Here is a 19,871-nt window from a genome sequence, read left to right as displayed (position 1 = left end):
GTAGCCCCCTGCTTCCATCTGAACGCCGAGGATCACCAAATCCCCCCCCCCCCCCCCCCCCCCCCCGCCCCCGGCACCGGGAGGGGTCGCCGTGATAACTAGGGTGACCAACCGGCATGGGTGCAAATTCCAAATTCAGGACAGTGAGTGTAAAAAATCAGGACAAAGTGTCAACATTCGGGACAAAAATTCAGGACAAGAGGTCAAAATTCAAGACAAAAGGTAAGGTTTTCAGACACATCAGAGAAGGTTGCACAATAGTATATAAGTAAGTAAATAGACAACCACTAAAGTACAAGTGAAAATAAGTTTATATTAGGTTTAGACAATTGTGCACTTCATGGTTTGTCAGTATACGTGCAGCTTTTAGCAAATGTGCAGGTCTTTTTGTGGTAACAAAAATGCCCCCACCTTTCCAGCGCCAGAGAAAACACTAATGTCCGGTCCGTCCAGTCTGGCCTTGATACCACCCTTCAATGGCGCCCCTCATCTTCACATAGACCCTCTCTCATGTGTATTTAATTTCTTCTATAGTGCTACTCATCCCAAGTATGTGGGGCAGAGTTTTGGAGTGCGTTACAACACACACATATCATATAGAGACAATCACTCATATAAATGGGAAAGTCAATGTATAGGAAATGTTGCTTAAGATAATGGGGCTTACAATGTGTAATCATACTTTCATCCATCATTCAGTCTTTCACCATTCATTCTGTCCTTCCAACTGTCGCCCATCCATGCTGCCGTGGTTGGTAGTGGGAGTAGCTGCCAGGCGGTGATGTCGGGAGGGGAAGGGGCAGGGTGGGGGTAGTAATCTATGGATTACGGAGCTTTACAGGTAAGTAAACATATAAAAAAATAAAACAAATTTCGTTGCATGCACTGCATCCCCAAATGCGATGCAGTGCACGTAACAAAATTTGTTTTATTTATTTATATGTTTACTTACCTGTAAAGCTACGTAAGCCATAGATTACTACCCTGACCCTGCCCCTCCCCCCCCCCAGACGTCACCGCCCGGTAGCTACTCCCACTACCGACTGCAGCTGCATCCATGTAAATATTCATCCATTTACAAACCTATCCATCACTTTTCCTTCAATCCATCATTTCACTCATCCATCCCTCAATAAACCCTTTTACTCATTCATCCATCCTTTTACCCTATCCATCCATACACTCATCCATCCACTCTTCCATCCATCTATCCATTAACTCATCCATCCAGCCATTCACCGTTCAGTCATCCATTTACCCACCCCCATTCCTCTTTCAATTCCCCTTTCACTTAGCCTTCCATCCACCCACCCATCCATCTACTCATCCACTCATGAATCCATCCATTGGACCTATCATTCATCCATCCTTTCACTCATCCATCCACGCTTTCACTCCTTCACTCATCTATCATCCTTTTGTCCATCTACCTGCCCTTTCACTCTGTCATCCAGCCTTACATCCACCCTTTCACTCATCCGTCCATCCATTCACCCTTTCACTTATCAATTCATCAATCCATCCACCCATTCACACGCCCGTCATCCACCCTTTCACTCATCCATCCATCCAACATTTCACTCATCTATCCAGCTATCCATCCACCCACCCATCCCTTTACTTACTTACTCACCTTTTCACACTAATTATGAGACTTATCAAGAACTCCATCTTCGCTGTAGTTCCTAAAGCAAGGGGTGGGCTGGAGCAGGGTTCACTATTCCCCTGCACATAGACAATCTGAAAAAGTGGAAGGCATGAGTCATGCTTAAGGCACAGTGCCTTGACGTGGGGCAACTGTGACATTTAAGTGGGATGAAAAAACTAGGGGGGTCTCTCCAAAAAAGGTTTTTGATGTATTAAAATGTGTGGCTTAAAACACATAAACTAAAAATCTGTGCTTAATATAATGTGCCGCCCAACTGGTATTTTTGTTGCTTCTGTCATTGCATCCAGATATATAATACAACAAGTAACGTTACATTTAGAACAAGTAATGTTACACCTACAACAAGTCAGAACTATTGGCCTTGTCTATGGTTGTTAATTGCATAAAATAAAAAATCAGCAACCATGGCTGCTATACTATAACTATAATCCTTTCCTTTCAACTTCTTTAACCGCCTTCCTTTGGCTAACTGGATTCTCACCTAGCAGCAGCATGGGCGGTTTTGCACTTCAATGTGACAGAAAGCCCTGCCCTGGACTGAGGCTGTAGGAGGCCACCACATGCTGTGCCAGCCCAGACTGACCCATTGTCATTCTGTATTTGGCAATCAGCCCCACACAGAATTATAATGGGCGGGGTGGGGCTGCTCTTGAGCACAGGGGAGTGCGAGGCGGGCCACATCAGGGAGCTGAGGACTTTTCCAGGGAACAGCTCTGTTCCCTGCAATGCCTAAAATTACGGACAAAAGGTGATTTCTTGCATGAGGAGGAGCCCGGCGTGTCAGGCCACCTTCCGGGATGCATTTGTGCACATGGGCCTGCGCAGGGGGGGCAAGGAGAGGCGCTCGGGGAGGGGGGGGCAAGAGTCCCGCCTTGCCTTCCCCTGCGGACGCCCATGAATATTCGTATAATTGAGGGCGAGGGGCAGCGCGGTGTCAAAGTCTATGCTGTCATTATCATTTTACTAAGTGCTTCTCCGTGACTTTGGAAGGGGTGCGAAGGGGTTGCGAGCTGTCGAGGTAGCTTTATTGTTATTATAGGCTATTAAAAGCAGGTTACACACCAACCCATTTCGCTATCTTGATCGGTTAAACTGCTACAAAGGCACACACATTCGGTCAACTGATCTGGTTAGCGTTGCTTGTTTTTGATAAAAATTTATTTGTGTGATTCACCACCGCTCCACACTTACGTCCTTCCTAACATGTCTCGCTTTTTTATTTTTACAATCAAATAAGGCTATGATGTTTCTAGACCTAAGCTATGCTGTTTCCTAACAATCTTTGTTAAAATAAAACATTATTAAGCTGCTATTACGTTAAGCCATAAAGCTCCAGTACCAAAACAAGGGTACAGATATACCTCCTATCTTTTTAAGCAAATTCTGTCTATTTAATGTTCCCTTCAAAATACATGTCATACGAGCCAACTTGTCTAATAGCGGAGTCTTCCCATTATCCCTCGTTTCGATACAAAAGAAAGGACAAATACTTAGGGTGAACAGATGTCCCGTTTTCCCCGGACGGTCCCTGTTTTCGGAGCAGTGTCCTGGTGCCCCGACACTTTGCTCCTACTTACAGAAATGTCCAGTTTTTGTGCAGTGCCCGGGTTAAACGGAGAAATGTCCAGTTTTTAGGTTTCGACTGGCGTCCGCTGCGCATCAGCGTACGCGCAGGCGAAATCTTTTGAGAAGCAGTATGGGGCTTTGTCCCGCCTCTCTCTTCCATTGGCTAGCTCCATAAATGGAGGCTAGCCATTGGAAGAGAGATATGTCTGTCATTGTCCGAGGCGATTCGTGGGCGTTCCGTACATTTTTTCCCTCTCCGCCCCTTTTAAAATATCATGCGGCGGTGGGTTATTTATTTATTTTTTTAATGTTTGTTTTGGTAATTTCTCCGAGTAGCTTACTTGAGAAGCTCCGCAGTGCCGTCTTGTTAATTCTGGTACACAAATTTTACAATTTAAAAATGACCTAGACTTAGCTTGTTTTTTCAGTATACAATAGGTGTTGGCAAAGGCGTTATCTAATTAGAATGTGCATTCTGAAATTCTATGCTGTACTTTACGTAGTCATTACATTAAATGCGCTTGCTCTACGTGTGTAAAAGAACTCTGCCTTGTATAAATCAAAAATGCCTGATGTATGCGAGCACTCTAGCTTGCGTGCGAGGGGCGTGGGTGTTAGTCAGGACTCGGAGGGGGGGTACTCCTGGTACTGTAAACTACGTTTTAAAGCGCACCGATATCTTCTGAGGCATCGAACAGCCCGGGTAGTGAGTTAGAATGATCTCGAAACAGCGCCGCAAGATGTTGTGGCCTTGAGCCCTGACCTGGAAACAGTGGCTCCCCATGTAGCGCTGGTATCTGCACTTCCTTAGTGTAACACTTGGACTAACAGTAATGGGCTTGGCTCAATATTTGTAATGATACACTTGTACTGATGTTTCAGTGTTCTCGTTGTTGCCATGCATGATGACATGTACATGTTCTTTATTCTCTTGCATGCGCACCTCAAACGTGCTTATCTACTTTACTGTATTCATTAGCTGAGAGCCCTCTCATCTGGCTTGAAGCGCTCTTACGCCAGGTGCACATCCCCTGTTTCTAGGCACTTGCACTTCGCTGCGGTTGGTTTTAGGGCCCTCCTGTGCCCGCTGCAGTTGAAGCGGTGCGTGTGGGACTGCTGGAGGCCGCCAGCAGTTTCTTTCTAGTGCGGAATGTGGGCGGGTTGCTGCCGCAGCCCGCAGTGACCTTACTGCCGCGGTGACTGAGTCTGGCTTGGATCCTGGCCTCGGAGTTTGCCTGTCGGTCCTTCTCTTCTTTTTGTGAGCCGATTCGAGTCTGAATGTGGGGTCCGCCAGACCACAATAGCGCTGGTGACTGACAGACACCGATAGCGTGAAAGCTCGTGTGTGTGGTCTGTGCAACTGCCACCCCGTGCTACCTTCCCCTCCCGACTTGCCTTCTTGACTGTCGCACAATCTTCAGTTGTCAGCTCAGTGAAGGTGTATGTACCTTCCTTTAGAGGAGAAACTACACAGTTCTGTCTGCCCACAAATCTAATTCTCAGCCTGACCAGTGTTTACCAGGTGATCACGTTTAAACATCTCTGCACCTCCTGGCTCTCTTTGCTGTCCGTGTCATCTGTATAACCTCCTCTTTTTATTTATATTTATGACTGTTTATTCAACAAGGAGTTAGCTGTCTTGCGCACTCAATTGACGTTCTTTGTTTTTTTTTTTTGCAGTCACACTGCATTCTGTGCCCCTTGGTCTGGCCTCTTACTGAAGGCAGGGAGATATGCCTGAACGAGTGCCTTGTGGAGGCCACCTCTCCAGGGAGCAAAGCACAGAGTTGTCAGAGGTGACAAAGGAAGGCTGGGGATTTACGTGGTTTATTTAGCTAGACATTGCATCTGAAATATACATATATTATGTTAATATATATATTTATATTTTCAGTGTAATTGGGCCTTGATGTGGGGTTCGCGAGTGGCTAGTTAACCATGGCATACCTCCACGGTGGCTCTCTTCTGCTGGGATCAAGCAAAGAATCCACCCCTCCCCCGAATATGTGAATTAGGGGTTGGTATGCCATGGAGTATTTCTAATTGGAGTGGAGCAGATGGGACTTACAAAGTGGTCCAGCAAAGGAGACAAGGCAGGTGACAGTCAAACCCGAGATACTATTGGCAGTTTACTGCACTAGCCAATGAGCCTGTGGCTCGAAAGGAATTAATACATGTGAAATATGGACTATTTTAATTTCATGTAGTATGCTGCACCCTCCATTGACGCGCAGTGACACTCCACACAAGCCCCACCACAGAATGTAACCAGAACTTCGTTTCTGGAAAAAAAGAAGTTAAACCTGGCTAGATCACTGTTTGAGAGAGCCCTTCCACCAGAAAATTAGAGTGCAACGGTCACCGTCAAAGAAAGGTGGTGGCTTGGTGTTGTGTGTGTGTGTCTGGCTCTGTGTGTGTGTGGCTCTGTATGTGTGTGGCTGTGTGTGTGGCTCTGTGTGTGTGTGGCTTTGTGTGTGTGGCTGTGTGTGTGTGTCTTTGTGTGTGTGTGTGTGGCTCTGCGTGTGTGTGGCTGTGTGTGGCTGGCTGTGTGTGTATGTGTGTGGGGCTGAGTGTGTGTTTTTGAAACATAAATAAAACGCGTTCTTATTTGCAATGTCAATAGCTCAAATTTGCGTAAATTCGCGACCTATTGCATTGCAAATGCAATAGGTATCGCATTTGCGAGAGATTAAGCCATTGGCATTGTAAATGACAATGCCATTTATTTATCTGTTTTCAAATAAAAATGTTGTCATTTACAATGCCAATAGCTCTAACTTTTGCAAAGGCGAGACCGTTGCATTGTAAATGCTTGTTAAATAGTGTCTCGCACTGAAACACTATTTAAAAACCGGGACATTTCTCTGCTTACTGAGCATAGGTCCTGAGACCGGTCTCTATGGGGCTGTCCATTTTTGCCCTCAGAATGAAAAAACAATCTTACTGCTGCAGCAATACCACCCTTCACTGCCTTCAAAGAGACCTGTTATAGTTCTTTCACAGTCTCATCATCCCAGAACTGAAGCATTTTCAATGTTATGTACAATGAAGCCCAAGTTTGTTGCTTATTTATCTTATGCAGCTAAGAACAACTGACAAAGCGAATAGTCCTGGCTTGTTGTAGGTGTAATGTTACATGCATAGCTGCCAAGGTTTCAGATTTCTATGTGTGACATTTTCATAATTTCAGAGTAATTATGAGTGACATTTTAACGAATATGAGTGGCACTTTCTTGCTAGCAAAATCAAGATATTAAAACTAGGGAAACTTATAAATATCGGATATGACTCCCATTTGAGCAACTAGAAACTCTTACGTTAGCTGCTGCAAAGCATAAGAAATAATGGTTAAACAACTTTCATTTATACTCATGTCTAACTAAATATACTTAGAATTGTACAAACATCAGGAAACTCCCTTGCAACGTATTAAGTCTAGGCTCTCTCTGCACACTAAGTCAGGAGCTGTTTTTTAGGTTTCGACCTGGCGAGGGGCACGCAGTGCCCCTCCCAGATCGAAAACTTTTGTCTTCAGTAGGGATGTTTGGACCGCCTCTGTTTCCAATTGGCTAGCTCCATAAATGGAGGCTAGCCATTGGGAGACAGAGGCTGTCAATCATGCTTTCTTGCGAAAACGCGATTCGGGGGCGTTTCTCGTTCTTTTTTAAGCCCCGCCCCTTTGTCCTGGGCCACGCTGTGATTGGCTGCCGGCCCGGGACACCCCCGTGACGTCATTCCCGGGCCACGCTGTGATTGGCTGGCCGGCCCGGGACCTGACTTGTTAATTAAGGGATGTAATGACTTTTAGTTTATTTTTTGCCGTGTTATGCCTCTTTCATACTGCAATTGATTTTGTGCATTTATGATTTTGTTCATAAAGTTTTATACGTAAAAAGCAGAAAAGAAATCGGAGCGTGGCCATGACGCTCCCAGTCTGCACCGTGGCTGGTGAGAGCGCTTCCGAAACAAGTCTCGATGACAGAAGTCGCCATTTGCTTTCGGTGTAGAAAGGAGCAATCGAGGGGTGCTCTCCTGTGGTGGCGCCATTTCGTCGCATTGTACGTTGGGGGAGATAGGAGGCGGCAGGAAGCGGTGAGTGCTGGACGATCTCGGGCGGGTGAATTAGTCAAATGAGTCATGTGTCTGCGTGGTGAAGTAAAAGTTGCCGTAGTCGACGTCGTAAAGTCCGAATCAGTCTCCATACAAGCTACGTTTTCTTAGACTCGTAGTCCGCAAGCGAGGGCTCGGCAGAGAGTTCAGGCCGCATGTTCTTAGTGACTGAGCTTGTAAGGAGCAGGTTACAGCTCCGCACATTTTTGCCTCTGGCCTTTGTCACAGAACGCCCTTTTAAGGGTTAATTGGGATTGCGCGTTCAGTTTTATACGTGTCTGTGTAGGGTTGTCACCCCAGATACATAAAGTCTCCCTTATTCAGAGTGGGGCTTACAAACATGGACTGGCGGTTTAGTTCAGTTCTCCGTGATTGCAGGCAAAATGTCACGTATTTGGAAGACTAGAACCTGATCTTTAAATGCACCTCTCTAAAAGTCTGCTATGGACATAATGGCTCCCGGAAGCCGTATCACCGGTTGAGGGGGGGGGGGGGGGTGCAATCTTTCATTTGAAGAAGGGACAGATTTGGACATATAGGAGAGTCGCCTCACAAGTTTTGTCATACATTATATTGAGCTTTTGATGTGGGCTTTTCATTTTACTTTCATTTTGATTGTTTTATCGTTAAATTGCCGGATCCTGTCTTATGAACAGTATCAATGTGTGACGCCTCTTCCTTTGCGTTCTTAAGATACGATGATTAGTTGTTGCATACAATAATTTTTCATAACTTGAGAGCTCTGTCACCTTTACATGCCAGACATGAACATTTTCCTTTATGACTTTCTTCTGGTTTAGAATAGGGCTCGTATTTATTTTCTCAACTAAAGTTAGAAGATATCCACTAAAATTAGAAGCAATATAAAGCGCTACGCCACATTTAAACTATCGTATATTAGAATCTATAATTCAAAGCTTGACTTTGACTAAGCTGTTTATAAAATTCTCGTCACAAACTCTATGGCCATTGTTTTGTATTACCTGTCGGCATTCTCCTGGTGCTGTACTCCCTTTAGGAAAGGCTGCATATCAACATTTAGGCTGCACACTGCAGAATCACGATTTGGTAAACCAAAAGAATGTTACTTTATTTTTCCACTGCCTAAAATTTCGTGCACTTTAGTGCAATCTATTCTCACTATTTGTGTTGTGGCTGTCTTTGGCAAGCTTATGAGCTACATTATACTGAACCCCGATGTATTGCAGATTGCTTAATTGACCCCCGATATGTCATGCAAACAGCTACGATTTCAGCTCGCTATTTAGCATACATGTCTTCATAGTTTCTGCTCCAAGCGTTTATCAGTAGCATCTTTTAGCTGTTCTTTGAAGTAAGTGAAGTCAACACAGCATTATTTAAGAAAAGCTGGTTTATTTCCACTTTTGACATCACCCACAGCATGCCGCGTTCATCTGGCTCGGAGGTCAAACTTTATCTTTCACTTGCCATTCGAAGCCTTCCCAGGAGCCGCTCTGTGTGCGAGTTTACATTAATTTACATCACTTACAGTATACATCTCATGAGCTAAACAGTGTACAGTAACGCGCGGTGGAAGTGCAGAAGATGCCATGACAACATTACTCCGGACCCAAAAACAATTTAAAATAAACTTTACATGTCTATTACTTAATACCTAATAAAGTCATCACACTTTCAGGAACTTTTCTGAATCGTGAACCACTCACATTTCCATTACCATTGTGACTAACGTCAGCATGAACAGATCCTGAAGGCTACACTTGTTCACTACTCACACTTACAGAAATTGTGGCTGTATTCACATGTCATATGGCAGCCAATGCGCCCAATCTTGGTTATCCACGGAAAACTACTTCTGTTGCATGATGTTGGCTTGTTCAAGTGTAACCTTCATTAGTTTTCTCTTGTTCCACTAACCTTTCCCTACAATAAATGCAGCGCCTTAGTTAACTTTGCTGACTTGTACTGGCATGAAAAACTTAGACTCCCCTTTCCTTACTTTGAGGGGTTTCATGATTAAAACCCAATCGCCAACTGACAAGTCCTTAACCACTTAAACCATAATTCATGGCAAATTTATTTGTCATCTGTTTCATGGCAAACGTAGAAGATACTTCTTCCATACTGTACATATCACTTTTGGCCACATTTTTCTTCTCACTCGACCATGATGGGAACAGAGATGTGTGCACCTCACTGCCCCCTAATAGAAAACATGGAGTAACCCCCCATAGTGCAGTGTGGTGATGTATTATACTTCCACACCTTCAGTTCAATGAAATCACTTGCATCCAACCTTTAACCTTTAAGCAATGGCTGTCTGTATGCCTTCTTTCATGGTGTTATTGCCATGCTCCACTAGAAATTTCGAAGTGGGAGTATAGCGCAACTTTGAGATGAAATATGTCTTGCATAAGTATGAACTTACACAACCTTGTCTGTGACAATGAACCTGGAAGCGCCTTCTGTTAAAAATATTTTACTCCAACTCATTGGCCGTTTCCATATCCAGTGGGTCAACAAACTTCTATCCATTTGAGTAATAGTCAACATTTAGAATTAAATACCTCCTACCTGAGGGCAATACTGCATATGGTCCTGAAAAGTCTAAACCAGAGGCCTTCAACATTTTTTAGGCGTAAGAACCTGCACCTGACAAAAATATCTAGAACCTAGAACTTCTCTTTATTGACAACCATAAACGCCCCTCATGGCAAATAATTTTTACGATGGGGAAATATTAAATCGTGTTTAGCAAACCAAAGGTTTGTGGGTGACTGTGGTTTGGTGTCAGACGCTTACCTAACAGTTAAAAAAAAAAAATCCCTAAAAATACACAATGGTACTTTATTTCTCACAAACAAAACATAATTTGACACCACTTATTCAGATGGTAACACTTTTTAGGGCTCGGGCTCTGTGTACACTGCGCAGCAGTGTCGTGCAGCGACGAGAGTCCTATTCCAGGCGTTTTGAAAATGGACCTTGAAATTACACATAGCTGTGCGTGTGGATTTCCAAGCCCATTTTCATAGGCCTTCGCGTGAGGTCTCACCTGACAGCGCACATGCACGTTGCTGCAAGGGATGTTGCTTACAGTAAAGGGTTTGCAGCCCGACCATTGCTTATTATTTGTTTCCTTTTTTGGCAGTCTTATTTGCTGATTCCTAATTGCTCAGCGTGGATCTGGCATCACTTCCTTTTCAATGTGTGGAGCACAGACCAAGCACAGATTGATTCATTTTAATTAGTTTCGGACCACTGCTTGTTATAACACTCCGTTCCCATTAAGCCGCAAAAATACTAATGCAGCATGCCTCCCTTTTATGCAGCATCCATATATAATAAAAAATTAAAATTACTCGTCACAATCTATAATTTCGGCAATATTAAACAAAGAATTGAATGGCAAGTTTTTGTTGCACTCTTTATTTAATTAGTATTTATAAAACGTGTATTTATCTGTGGCCATATTTGGGTATATGAAACACATGTAATTCTCACAGCAGAACTCATTGTGTTAACCTTAGTTGGACAACAGGCTTATTCATCCTTTTGAAATCTAAATTAATGTTGTCCAACACATAAGGATGAAAGGCTAGAGTTCACATAACCGGATTTGAACCTGTGACTGTAAGATGAAACACAGGCCCATATTGTCGAGGCATTACTCCACTAAGCCACTACACTTTACGGTTGAGGGTTGTAAAAATATAACAATATGCTTTGTTGTCAAAAGTTCCATATTTGAGCATAATTTATACAAAAAACCCAATGTGAAACTTTTATTTTTCATTATACAACACAATAGCAGATTATATTTTTATTTACTTTCATGTTTTGCCTTTTGTGCTCCTTATTACTTAATATTATTATTATTATTATCACATAGCCCTCCACGTGTGAACACAGCTGTGAGGCTGCTAGTGGAATCTGTTGTTTTTATTCTGACTTTACTTGAAACTATCCCCAGATGATTATTTTAAAAGTGCCTGCCGTTATAAGGAATACCATCAATGTCCAGTAATTGTTTACTGTAATATGCTCACATTTTGTTCCGTAAGTATGCAACGTTTAAAGTGATAGAGCTCTTCGGTTCTATCGTTTTAGCTCATCACTATCATTTCAGAAAGAACCAATCACTTGGGCCTTGGTTTTGCTCCTCGTCCCCCCCACCCCATTTCTGTGTATGTGTTTGTGCTATGTGTGTGTGTGCAAATGCAATAGGTCTCGCATTTGTGAGAGATTAAGCTATTGGCAATGTAAATGACAATGCCATTTATTTATCTGTTTTCAAAACCAAAATTTGTCATTTACAATGCCAATAGCTCTAACTTTTACAAAGGCGAAACCGTTGCATTGTAAATGCTTGTTATTTTTTTGTGGTTATTTGTATTTTGAGGCTTGTACCTTAAGCCTTTGCTGACTTATACTAGACCCTTTAGTTCCTCCCTCTTAATTAATGATGCTGCGCAGAGAGCGTCACTCAGTCCAGGGCCACTCTCCAAGGTGGGACCCAGCCCAAACAGGATGTGCGAAGCCCTGCTAACAACACTCTGGTGGCTACTGTTGTTGGATAGGCCAGCAGAGAAACAACATAAAGATTGCCAGCCTTTGTGGTGGGCCCCCTTCCCTGCTAACTAAAGTCAGGAGAACATCAGACTCGGGGCCACCCTCTGACGTCACATGAGTGACCTTGTGCCTCTCTCCAAGGTGGGACGCAGCCCAAAAATGATGTGCGAGGCCCTGCTAACAACACTCTGGTGGCTACTGTTGTTGGATAGGCCAGCAGAAAAATCAACATAAAGATTGCCTGCCTTTGCGTTGCCCCCTCCTTCCCAGCAAACTGAAGTCAGGAGAACATCAGGACTCGGGGGGCCACACTCTGACGTCATGTGAGTGACCCGGCCGAGTGCCAGACCTGCGCAGTTACTATTATGCCAGCCAGCTCCAGTGGCTGACGCGTTGGGTGGCGGGTAGTAACCTCCATGAGATCGACTTTACGGTGGACCGACTAGCACGCGGGGAGCTACATTCCCTACTATTGCCACAGATCAGGATCCCTCTGGATTGCCATCCTTTATTACACACAGCCCTGATGTGCTGGCGGAAAGCACTAGCGTATACATCTGGGACCAAGCCCTACGCAGACAACGTCCCTTTGTTAGGCATACCAACACCACAGGGACGATTGACACAACGCAGACTGCAGCCCTGGACGGAGGTGGGGGTGGGCGCAGTAGGTGACCTTTTTGGAGATGACACGCTACTAGACCATGACTCCTTTTTGCAAATTACTGGAGCCCCCCCGCGGTTATACATCCTACACGCCACAGTGTCACACTACATACGACGTACATGGGCCCCACAATGGACTAAACCTGCAAAGCACAAACTAGTACACCTCCTCTATTACATGGGGGCTGGAGGCCACTTAGTGAGATGGCTCTACACTGGGATCAGGGAGCACGCAGCCATATCTCTTAACACACTCAGGGACACCTGGACATTAGACACAGGGGAAGCTATAACAGATGGTGCCTGAAAGATTATCCTTGAACATCCCAGGAGAGTGTCCAGGAATGTTAAGCTAAAATTTATGCAGGCTATGATACTGCATAGGGCGGATCTCACCCCTCAAAGGCTACATAAAAGGTTTCCAAACTCTCCCGACTGCTGCCCACGTTGTAAGGCAGACGAGGCTGGCCTCCTACACATGATATGGGCATGCCCACGACTGTGTGGATACTGGGGGGATGTTTGCCATATCTTATGAACAATCACAGCCCTGCAGGTGCCAGGAGAAGCGCTATACTGTTTAATAGGACACCGAAAACGCCCCAAACACCATAAAGCTCAGTTGAAGTTCCCCGACCTATCCTTGCTGTTGGCAGTCAGTGCTTTAACCATGAGGTGGAAGTCGGCTCGGTCTCCAAGCCTAGAGGTATGGCGGTCCGAGCTGTTGAGATGGGGCAAAGTGGAGGGTACTGCGCTGCGTAGGGCGGAAGTGAAGGGACACAGGAAATACCCGATTGCGCAGGATTGGGGGCGGATGCTGCTTGAGCTGGAGGAATTGGAACTGTTGCCATCACAGGCAGACAACCCGTAGGTACGAATTATATGATGGACGGTTGTTTGACTATCAGATGGGAATGGACCCCGAGGAACATACAGGTTAGTTAGTAATGAGAGAACGTAATATCACAGATGAGATGATAACCGAGCCAAGGACTGTTGCACTTTAGACGGGGAGACCAGGAGACGTACGAGACAGGGTGGCGGTAGTTGGGAGGGAGGGGACATTGTTAAGACTTAGGTTTCCCTAGTTCGATACTACGCAACTTGGATGCACTGTGCTATAATATAATAGACTGATCATCTTATAAATAATTGTGACGCTTCTATACAATGATATGATTAAGAGGTCTTTGATATGGTATGGAAGTAGTGCTGCAATGTGGATTTAACTTGGTCTGTTAAATTTGTTGGGGATGAAAAGACAAAAGACTGTACCCTGCTGGACAGCAAGTACGGATATCACACCGTGCAGTTAGCAGGTCACACGGGTGACGGTCACTGAAACCCCAAAGTCTCTCTCGGCTAAGTCGGTGTCACACATATGATTTGTCTGTAATTCTTCATCTGTGTCTGTGGAGGCGGCTGTCATTTAGTCCCTTTTCTATGTCTATGACACCAGTCAAATAGTCCTACTGCAAACTGTAGTCCTATTTCTATGTCTATGTACTGTACCAGTTTTTTGTTTGGGGAATCTGTTCACCCTACAAATACTTTAGCTTTGTTTTGGAGAGTTCCCTCCTGGGTGTTCCAAAATATAGCATGAATGAATCACAAAGACATGTTTTCTTCCCCATTCCCCCTCCTGTTTGCCACAGAAGGGGGTGGTGTTATACCGGTTTATCCCGGTTCAATGCCATAAAGCGCTTTTAGGAATTCCATGAGTGGCGTTACTCTGTCTGTCCCAAGTTCGGTACAAAGGTCCCTTTGCTCCCTAAGTCTGTTTACTCCTTTGTTAGCTCTCAAGGCAGTGTTGCAAATATGTGCTGGCTATGAGAGTGTGTGCTCTAAACAAGATGGTAGTAATGTGGCCCGGTGCCAGCTCCACTTGCTCCAGAAGCAATATTAGCAGCTGCTCCGTAACATTTCCAAACAAGCGTGGTAAGCGGCCCAGAGCTACACCTACCAGTGGGTTGATAAGTTCAGTAGGATGCTCTGTAGGCTCTGTCAGGTCTCTCGGGTTGTCTCCCCTACACAAATCGTGCGTAACATTGCAGGTGAGCTCCTGTCACACCCTCGGACTGAGGCCAAAAGCTTTGCGGATTTCTATGGCAAGCTATTTGCCAATCACGATGTAGTAGCCCTGGACCAGATACTGGAGTTTAAGGCCAACACCCCACAGTCCCCGTCGAATACCATCCGTGCATTGTTAGATAACACGATTACAGAGGAGGAACTCATTACCGCTTTGGCAGAGATGCGTCTTGGGAAGGCCTCAGGATCTAACAGCTTCCCCTGTGAATTTCTTAAATCCTATATGCCGGAACTTGACCAACATTTATTGGGAGCCATCCAATCCGTGTTAACAGAATCGGTGCTCCTGCCGGAGGAGACATGCTGAAATCGTAGTCTTCCTTAAACTGGGCCACCCACCCACGGACCACTCCTCATACCGCCCTATCCTCATTGTCGAGGTGAAGCGTCTCGCCAAGATTCTAACCAATAGACCTATGGGACACATGAATGACTTGGGCCATCCAGATCAGGCTGAGTTCATACCACATAGAGCCATGCGCCACAGTATTAGAGAGGTCCACAGTGCCCTGGCCTTGGCAGATCGCTTGGGAAGCCCAGCTGCTGTACTTTTAGCCTATAAAGCCTTTGACTTGGCCAACTGCAAATATATGTTTGTACTACTCCAAACATGAATTTCAACCCATGGTTCCTCTCTTATGTCGGCCTCTTATATACAGATCTGACTGCCATTGTCCAGGTTGCAAACAAGGTGTTGGCACCCTCTCGGGTTCAATGGGACACGAGACAGGTATGCCAGCTGTCCCCCCTGCTGCTCACCCTGACCATGGAGCTATTGGCTGCATGGGTTAGGGTGGATGCTATGGTGCTCAGCTTTGAGTGGTCACTGGGATTGGCTTACAGAATCGCACTATACATAGATGATGTTTTGTTCTTCCTTACAGATCTACTGACCTGAGGGCCTTGAATTCTGCAGTTCATGCAGATATTTGACGAGACGTCAGGGTTGTATATGAATACTGTGAAGTCAGTGGTTCTCCATCCCAAACACTGAAGTTGTACATGTGGATATTGAGTAATGCTGGTCGGAGTAGTTTTGCCTCCTTGACCAAGTTGCAAACTTCTTCTTGACTGCCAAAAAGCACACCCCAGAATTCATCATGTGGGTCACTGGAACAAATTTGTACAGTGATGTGTGGGTCAGGTTTGGGTCCCTTTAAATCACGCCTTTCTGATTTTCTGCTTTTTACACTGTTTTTTGCACAGGTGTAACTGGCAGTGGCTAAAGTGAAGGATTACCGAGCTGCCTTGTCAGCTTTCAAAATTTCTACAGGATCAGCCATATTTATTTAGGTGACCTGTGCTGGCACCTTTTCTGAAAGGTTTGCTTTTCTTGCTTCCTCCCACTCTGTTCCCTGTTTCTCATTCGGATATGAATCTTGTGTATACTTTTATAGCGGCATCCATCTTTGAGTCGATGGACGGTTGTTCTGTTTATATTCTTATTTTGAAGAGACTGTTTTTTGGCCTGTTCCTCAAGATTTTACCCATACTAGCTGGTCCTGCATTCTCATCCATCTTTCTTGCAGAAGGTTGTTTTCGCCTTTCAAATGGCACAGTCTATCAATTACCTGACTTTCCTCCCTCCCACCCATCCTGCCAATGAGGCGGAGTGCTACACAGACTTAATGGAGCCCTTGCAAAGTGTCACAGCCTGCCTATTGCGGGAACCCGGGGAGGTGGAATTTTTTGGGGTATCCATTCTTAAGGCAAGGATACTTGCCTTGGGTAATGACTTTTCTGGTGGATACAAGATTGTCTTCAACACCCCTGATGTGTCAGCACTGTATATAATAGAATCCCAAGATATGCAATAGTGTTATGTGTTGTTATTGTCGCTGCTGTTTCGGTTCCTCTCTGTATGCCTCGCTGGGGCATGCCAATAGTGTTAGGAGCCAATATCTATGCGCAGATTGGTGCCTTTTAAATGCTGTGACTTCCTGTCTGGTGAACAGAGTCACAGCTGGAGCAGCATGGCACTACCTAATGGTGCTGGAGAGCTGTTGCTCAGGGAAAAAGCTTTCCGGCCCAGTCTGATGCCTGGGAATATTATTAAAGTGCAGATTGTGCAGGTAGATCATGTATGCACCAGAAATACCACTACCGAAGGTAACTTCCTTTAAATTCGCCCAGCACATCAGAACAGTACTATAAGTGTTCTGTCTTACTTCCTCTCTTCCTGCCCTCAAATCCTTCACCCACTTCCTCCATTCACTATTGTTTCACCATTCTTCTTAACCTTCTTACCTCCTCTTGTTACAGCACTTTGAGCGAGAACTGCGACGTTTCGCTGTCCATGAAAAGAAGATGATTCTAAACAGCCATGCCCTCTACGACACCAAACAGGTAGGTGTCTAGGATGGTGCATGTCTGGGACATGTGATGTGAGCCAATTGACTATCATCTGTCTGACCAACCTGGAGAGATGGGTCTTAGGTACAGAAGACGTGGATGTTGTTGGTTACTTCTCATGTCTTTATTTCCTTGTTGCAGAACAAGATGCTCCCAGCGCACTGCGAGGAAGACATTTTTGCGCACTTGGGTCTGGACTATATACTGCCAACCGAACGCAATGCATAGTGGTACGCCTGCAGGAATCCAGGAGCAAAGTAGCTTACCAGCATCCAAATTAGAAGCTGTGATATGGTAGCTATGGGATCCATCCATCACTTTTCATCTGGGAGTGTAGTGATCCTCTGAAACTGCTCAGGAGGAGGCTGATGGACGTCTTCTGCTCCCTCTTTGCAAGTGGGTGTATTGAGACTGTTAATGATTGTGGAAGTATTCACCACCTTTTCATCCCCTACTCTTGGGGTGCTTTGATTTCATCTGGATGGGGGGGGGATTTGTTCACTCTCCACATGTGAACATTGTAATATAATTGCATGACCTGGGATTGTGATGTTCTGGCCAGTCAAAATGCACTTACGCCCTACGTTGTGTTTAGTGGCTTGCCCCAGACAGTATCAACACCACCACTCTCCCTGGTGTTTCTGTTCCATAGTATTGACCTCCATGACACTGAAGATCTGCCTTTTCTATTGCCTGATATTTTCTGATATCACACGTAAACCATCCCTTTAGTTTACCTTTGCCTGGTATCAGCCTATTGTACACCTCAGCTACACCTGTTCCACACCCTGCAGTTTTTAATAATAGGTGAAATAGGTCAAGGTCGCCACAAATGTTGTTAAAAGCAGTTGCTGACAGTCAAGGGCACTAGGCTAACAAAAGTTAAATAAAGTAAACACACAAAGGTTATGTCTGTACGCAGTGCGTATTTTCACCAATGTGTCTTGAACCCAGTTCTGCGATTGGACTTTCTGCCGTTACAGTGAGAATGCGCGAATGGATGGTGAAAAAGGATAAATGGAGGTAAAGGAGGGGGGAGATGGGGTGATAGATGAGGAAGCAGGGATGGGAGACAGTCTCTTCATAGTCTAAAACCCCCCAAAAAAAGAAAACAAAATCGATTTTCAGCCACAGATCATTTTGGCTCTCTAGGCAAAGGCTTGTGAGATAGAACATCTGAAACATCTGTCTGTATGATGTGGGTTTTCCCTGGGAGAGGACTTCGTCTAATGGGAATTTAACATTTGCTTTTTTGCGATCTTCATATGTCTGCTCTCGTACAGTGCTTCATTGTCCAGGCATCTTCTTTTCAAGCAGTCCTTATACAGTGCTTACGCCTTACTAAAGCAAGGGTTGAATACCATGTAATAGCTGGCATTTCTGAGGATGGTCCCATTCCCTTTCTGTGCCCAGGCACCACGCATGAAACATTAACCTCTACTGTAGCCTATAGTAGCTATACCTGTCCTGTTGCCCACCTAAGTGACATCACAATGGCAAACAGATACTTTAGTGTCTTTACAGTCAACCATGTGTCTCTCGTCCTCATCATCACAGTCTAGATGTGATCAAGGTGGAATGTCAGCAAGGACTGAAGACCGCAAAATCGCTGATGTATGCTTCATTATCCTCCGAAACGTTCTCGTGGTACTAACTATGCTAAGGGGCATCACTTGGTACTCTGAGTGGCTGAGCTTTCTGTTGTAAATTTATACTTCTTTAAAATTGTAATAGTTATAAATATATTCTCTTCCTTGCGCTTTAAGTAGTTTGTCAGAATGTTAACCATGTTCTAGTGTCTTACCTCAGCCAAGCGAGATTCCAGACTTGACAGTTAGAGTCTGATCAGCTGGCGAGGTGCATGTCGTTAATCTGCTCTACCAATAAACCCCGTTACTTACCTGTTCTGGCTCCCAGAAGAGTGTCTACTTCATTTACTTCAATTTGGCGATGAGGATGGGATGAAGGCATCCCTTCTGTACTTATTAATGATAATGGTACATGAAAGTGCGAAGAGGAGGAGGAGCAGATAAGTTGGACAACGAAAGACGCCTTGCCTGGGGAGAATCCATGCTGTGCAGAGGAACGCGATCCTTGAAAGCATCCGTTTTGAGTTGAGGAGGAAACAGAGAAGTTTTGGAGACAACCTACGTCATCATCCAAACAGTGAGTTGTGCCCCGTGCGCATGCTCAGTCCCGTGACGTGGCTTGGTAATCTGCTGCTTAGCAACCAGACCTTTCCACGGTGACGCAGCATTGCCTGGACACAGACGCTCCCTCGTGAGCCAGTGCCTTTGTGCGACGCGACGCAGAGTTGCTAAGTTACGGACGCGTTGATCCTTCAGTGTGTGTTTTGATATCCATGTACTTGAGCGTATGACGGATCACATCAAGGCAGCCATATTGGTTTAGGTATCATTGCACAGTGGAAACTTCACCTCGAAGCTAACATTCGATGATACGCTCATCATAAAGATAACTAACCAGAATGGTAATACGCTCATCGCTTATCATAAGGAACATCATTTAAAGCGTTTTAAGCAGCGTTTTACCGTGGAACTTAAGTAAGTGAGATTTTTATAAACCAGCTGTTCGAGTGCAAATTTTGGAGATACACTCATCACTCACCAAGAGAAATTAATTAAGAGACACTCATCACTCACCAAGAGAAATTAAGACACTTCCGTCAGCGTTTTATTGTGAATGTTAAGTCTTAGACATTCCATACAACCAGTTAATCAAGCGTAATTTTAGTGATACGCTCTTCATTGGTAATAACTTATAGAATATTCATTGTAACTGATGTATGTGAGTTCATGTTAATCAAATGGTCATACAAATGAAAGCAAACCTATTTGTCTCA

General features: G+C 44.7%; 1 protein-coding gene across 2 annotated transcripts in view; it reads left to right on the top strand.

Moving 5' to 3' along the window:
- POLM (DNA polymerase mu) overlaps positions 1 to 17,915 on the top strand; it is a 183,058-nt gene extending 165,143 nt beyond the window's left edge. For both annotated transcript variants that reach the window (XM_086943362.1, XM_086943361.1), the window contains 2 exons: positions 16,919 to 17,002; positions 17,150 to 17,915. In XM_086943362.1, coding sequence (XP_086799488.1) covers positions 16,919 to 17,002; positions 17,150 to 17,236 — 171 coding nt within the window. In that variant the 3' untranslated portion in view covers positions 17,237 to 17,915. The remainder of the gene's footprint in view (positions 1 to 16,918; positions 17,003 to 17,149) is intronic.
- Positions 17,916 to 19,871: the final 1,956 nt, after the last annotated feature.

Source organism: Lissotriton vulgaris, chromosome 11, assembly GCF_964263255.1.
Source record: "Lissotriton vulgaris chromosome 11, aLisVul1.2, whole genome shotgun sequence".
NCBI lineage: Eukaryota > Metazoa > Chordata > Amphibia > Caudata > Salamandridae > Lissotriton > Lissotriton vulgaris.
Note: the sequence above shows the minus strand (reverse complement) of the source record. Positions and strands in the feature narration are given on the sequence as shown.